This window comes from Atta cephalotes (assembly GCF_000143395.1).
Source record: "Atta cephalotes unplaced genomic scaffold scaffold00061, whole genome shotgun sequence".
NCBI lineage: Eukaryota > Metazoa > Arthropoda > Insecta > Hymenoptera > Formicidae > Atta > Atta cephalotes.
The window spans coordinates 764,001-769,391 of NW_012130125.1; the positions used below are offsets into that span (position 1 = coordinate 764,001).

Consider the following 5,391-nt stretch of genomic DNA (forward strand, 5'->3'; position numbering starts at 1 on the left):
GTTCTCAATAATCTTAGAGAGATATATATATATATATATATATATATATATATATAATTATATACGTGGACGTGTTATTTTTTTAATAGATAGAAGAACGATTTGCCTGAATTTTTGTAGCTCGATTAGCGCGGCAAACGTGGCCATTACGCGGTGTGTCGCGCGGATGAAGTATATTTTTGGAGGACGAGGGTGGAAAGGGCGAAGATTCCGGGATTCTACTACTGTTCCCTCGCCGGCTCTGTTTTGCTACGCGATTCGTCCTCTGCTTGCGCGACGACGAGGGAACACCGACGTGGACGCCGCAAATTAAATTATTTCCGTCGCCGCGAAACGACCCGAGCAAGATAACAGCGATTCATCACCGTCATCTTTTGTGTTTCGAAAGACTTTTGCCTTGCGAAAGAATCCGAATTTGGGACAAACCGAGTGACGTTGCGAATTCTCGTATTGCTTAATGAATTGTTCCATACAGAGAAGTGAATTTATTGAAAGGCAGTACAGCACGAAACTTTCATTCAATCTCGGTGTGCTTTCTCCTTAGAATAAGCGTTTCTATATCAAATGATTAACGCTAATATTGAGTACAATATTTTTAATACTAATGTATTAAATAATATTATGTATACTCCAAACTAAAAATTTGGAAATACTTTTTAAAAATTGGAATATTTTGAGGATTACTTATTCATATTCATCATTATAACAATGTCTTTTTAACAATAATTTTTTAAATCCAATAACTGATATTAAATCTAAAGAATTATTGTTAAAAAGTTTTTATTGTTAAAAAGTATTATGAATTTTTCAGTAAGTAAAACATTAATTAAATATATTTTTAAAAAATCAATTTTTTTAAAAGTTTCCAAACTTTTGACCTAGAATATATGTACTATTATAATATATTATTGTGATTTTTTTTACACAGAAAATTTATTTTATCTTGATTTAAAACATTAAAATTATGTAAAATAAATTTCCTGTAGGAAATCACAATAATATATTTATAAAGCAATAAGATGTAATTTGCAAACAATTGGAATGTACTTGTCAACAAACAATGCAATTAACTTCATTAATAGTATAATATATATATCCAATTGTTTGCGAATTATATCTTATCGTCTTACAACTATATTAATTATTTATGCACTAAAACTAAAAGCTGATTTAGATAATTTACTTACATTTGCTTATTTTTGGAGCCACAAAACTACTTCTATTTTAAGTAAAGATTATATTATTTGGACATTCGATTTTTTAATGTATTATATATTTATAATGTATCTTTGTTGCAGGATCACAATGGCTACCGCACAATTGAACAGAGCCAGAACCGTAAAGAAGCTTGAAAAACCACGGCCGCTTAAGCTTAACCAGCGCAACTCGACCGTCGATGGGCGGATCACGACTGGTAAATCTTATCATGTTTATTCTCCCCTGAGCTAACTTTCGTAATCTCTTGTATAAGGTGATACCTTGGGTAATGCTGACGTTGGCGAGTTAGTTGGTTAGTTACTTCCAAGTCTTATAACTCGGAGAGTATACTCAATGAAAAAATATTTTGTTTGAAAAAAAATGTTTTGAAGAGCTCTCAAGATAAGATACAAAAATATGCAATAAAAAATTAAGGTTTCTATTTAAAAAAATTGATACAAACCATAAAACTTTTGTTTAAAACATTTTTCCGTATCTATCATAATTTTCCAAAAATCTTAATATATTATTTAAAATGAGGCATTCTGTATGGAGGTGTAATCATTTTCTTGTAAAGCATCTTGATAAGCATTTATTCTTTCTTATATTAGATGGTGACTCTCTTTGTGAACTCTTTACTTCTTCTGACTTTTCAGTAGAGGATATAGTGTCCTTAATCGACAATGTTGCAATGCAACTGACCAATGGCTTCCATGACCGAACGCTGCAAATAAATGTAATCTCTATGTGTAGTCATCTGAAACTCTATGCCAACCAATTAGAAGCTATTTACAAAGGTAAAGAATCCTTTGGGCTCAAAACGTATTTTTCAAAGCTAGTAGTATACGTAAATAAATACTTTCTTGTTGTTTTAGGATAGATTTTTCATGGTAAATTTGATGATTTAATTCTACGTGCGTTTAAATAAAATTTTGCAAGTAATTATTTTTTTATTCTAGATCAGCTGGACCGGGCCTTTGTGGCGATCAGAAATGGGAGCCAGGACGACAGATTAGATCTGACGACCAGGGTTCATCTGCTGGAACTCATAGAGCTGCGAGCGAAACAATGGCGTCACACCGATTCTATGGACGTGTACTACATGCAGAAGTTGTCGCATTTAGACAATGTTGGTAAAACTCGTTTTATTCATAGCATTTTTATACTCGTGTAACTTTTCAAAATTATAATCGAGATATGAAAGCGAAAATAAGAGTAGTGATGAAAATAAAGCGCGTCTCAATATATTACTAATTTGCTACAATAATGACGTAATTCAAAAATTTTCATTTTTTTTTTAGTTCATTGTAAAAAACGGAAACAAAGAGAAAAAAGAAAAACATTAATAATTTTTTCCTCTATAATCAGTTTCAAAATTGCATTTTAAAATCACACAGTATTATAAAATTTTAATGAATCAAAATATTCAAATTTATTTCCTGGATTTTGAATCTATATCAAAATATTTATAAAAAAAATTTGTATTAATTTTTTTTTATTTTGTATTAGATTAAATAATTTTGTTTCTTATTCTAGCAGATCGATTCGGTACCCGATACACCTACGAACTCTCTGTCGTCCCCATTGTTAACTTCACCCACCTCAGCACCGATTCTGGGACCTGGGGAAGTGATTAAGAATAGCGGAAAGTTTGCGAAGCCTACACGCATACCGGGGAAAAATTATTGCAAAGATGAGGTCGTCATTCGCAACAGTGATTCGGGCAAAGGTAATTTCATTGTACTTTTATTCTTGTTATATAAAATTTCTGTTGAATTAAATAGGTATATTTGATTTTTACACGGATTAAAATGCAGTCTGTACAATTTGTCTTTGACAATCTTTTCGTTACATTACTTTATAAATTGTTTCCAATATTTTTAGTATGTCGCGATGTGATTAGTAGGGATTTGTATGTGAGATATGGAAACAACGATATCTCATTTTTATGTAAAGTGAAATTTGGTTGTATCGGACTTTTTTAATGATTTTCCAATTATGTTGGCCATTCTGTTGTTAAATAATTTACACGAAAATACAGTGATGGGAATAAAAGGGCGGCGGGTTCACATGATAGAAGAGCTCAGCCAGACGATCATCTCCTTCCAGCGAGGTAAAGCAATGAATGATCCGCCATGGCTTGTTATAGCATTTTGTGCTCATGCATCGCAAAAATAGTATTAATTGGTCGAACGAGGCTCTCTCTTATGCCACACAAAAACACCTCTCTAATCTTCTCTCACACCACTGAGCATTGAAGTTTGACGTGGAAAACTTATATTCGCTATTGTTTTTAAAATCTCATTTACATATATAAAAAAAATAAATCTATAATAAAAAGTCGCAGCCAATATTTTTTCATCAAGTCACTTTTTGCATGACAAAGCTGTTTTATCTAACCATGATCAGGCTATTGAGTTAGTATTTTAGTTTTTGCAACGTGATCTACTAATCGAGAAGTGCAGGGCACGTCAGCTTTCTTTCACGTGATGACGGAGAAGTGTTGTATATTTTGCAATAAACATTAAACTTGTTTTTTTCTTGTTTTCCTTTCTCTCTTTTTTTCTGTTCTGTTAAAATCGTATAAATGGGACGAAATATTATATTTTTTTCTCTAATACATAATATATACAATTTATATCAATTTGTGGAATGTGTATCTTTAACAGTCTGACGAGTGAAACACATGAATATTGTGCTCGCAGTTTTAAGGATGTATTACACGTATTTTTTAAATTATTACGAAAAAAAATTTCAGATTTTTCTATATTGTATTTGAAAGTAATAAGTTGGATGGCGATTTAAAATTTGGATTTCAAATTATTTCAATGAGAAATGAACATGTTTTTAACAATTAAGATAAAATGAAATTTTTATCTAAACTATAAAATTTTATTGTTAAATATTGATCTTATTGCACTGTTTTATATATTTATATGTACATAACATTCATTTTTATATGTAAATTAAACTTTCAATTCTAGTCACTTTTCGCAGAGACTATACACCTCTATACATACATCCTTAAGAGCCGAGTAGAAAGATATTATATTACCAATTTATTAACGCCAGATCAACAGATGGATTGTATATTGTGAGTCCCACATGGACGGGGAAGGTTGGCATTCAATTAATACTTTTATCGCCTAACTTAAACGCGTAAAACGATTTTTTGATCTGATGTTTAAATGTTATTTTATATACGTTCAAATATTGTTTTAAATACGTTGTATATCGTACTTACTTCGCTTTGGCGATATCTTAACAGAATTTAATATCACATGTTTAACATATTAACTGTGTCATTGGACTTGTGTAAAAGATGTTAACGATAACTACCACATAAATCTTTTTCTTAAATGGATATCAATATTGATAAAATTACGCCGCTGATACATTGTATCTTGGTTTGTAGTAAACCCTGGAGCTAAAGAACGACTTGTCCAAATCACGGGAACATCCGAGGACAAGATTCAGTATGTTTAAATACTATATTTGTAATAAAGTAGAAGTGTTTACTGAGTTAAATAATAAATGTATTTATATCTAGATCTACTTAATTAATAGCATGTTTAACGAATCACATAGCAGCTTTTAATATCACTCTCTTTTTCTCAGTTATGCGAAGGACTTAATCAAAGATACGATACAACGAAATGCATCGCCAGTGAGACTGGAGCAGAGCACCGGCGAGAAAGGAGCTATGGGAGGTTCTAGTTCTTCACTCAACAGTAGCGCGTCGGATGAAAGCAACCGATTGCAACAACAGAATCAACAGCACAACTCTCGTTTACGTTCGTCCCTTCTGCACAGTCTCTCCACCAACGACGCCAGCATAGGCGAATACAAATACACAGTCACCGTCGGCAACCAGTCCCTCAAAATTACGGGCTGCAATCTCGATCTCGTCAGGGTAATGACAAAATCGCCCATGTCGTTATGTTATTTAGCTAATTTTATTAAACTGAATGGGAAATCGATTGATTAAATTTCAATATCTAACTAATAAGGGAAAGGATTCCTCTGATTTTGATGAACTTCTAATATGTTGTTGTATAGATGAAAATAAAGGATACATTAGGTGTAGTAAAAAAAATCTATTATTTTTCCATTCAATTTCATGCAAAAATAATGGATTTCTTTTTACTATGCCTAATATGTTTTATACAACCGATTTATACAATTGATTTTTTT

General features: G+C 31.6%; 1 protein-coding gene across 1 annotated transcript in view; it reads left to right on the forward strand.

Annotated features, from left to right (window-relative positions):
• Positions 1-1,305: 1,305 nt before the first annotated feature.
• Positions 1,306-5,391, forward strand: part of LOC105623620 — a 16,748-nt gene continuing 12,662 nt past the window's right edge. Inside the window, exons 1-7 of the mRNA XM_012205007.1 lie at positions 1,306-1,414; positions 1,854-1,994; positions 2,157-2,326; positions 2,734-2,926; positions 3,239-3,310; positions 4,613-4,673; positions 4,816-5,110. Of these exons, the coding sequence (XP_012060397.1) occupies positions 1,306-1,414; positions 1,854-1,994; positions 2,157-2,326; positions 2,734-2,926; positions 3,239-3,310; positions 4,613-4,673; positions 4,816-5,110 (1,041 nt within the window). The remainder of the gene's footprint in view (positions 1,415-1,853; positions 1,995-2,156; positions 2,327-2,733; positions 2,927-3,238; positions 3,311-4,612; positions 4,674-4,815; positions 5,111-5,391) is intronic.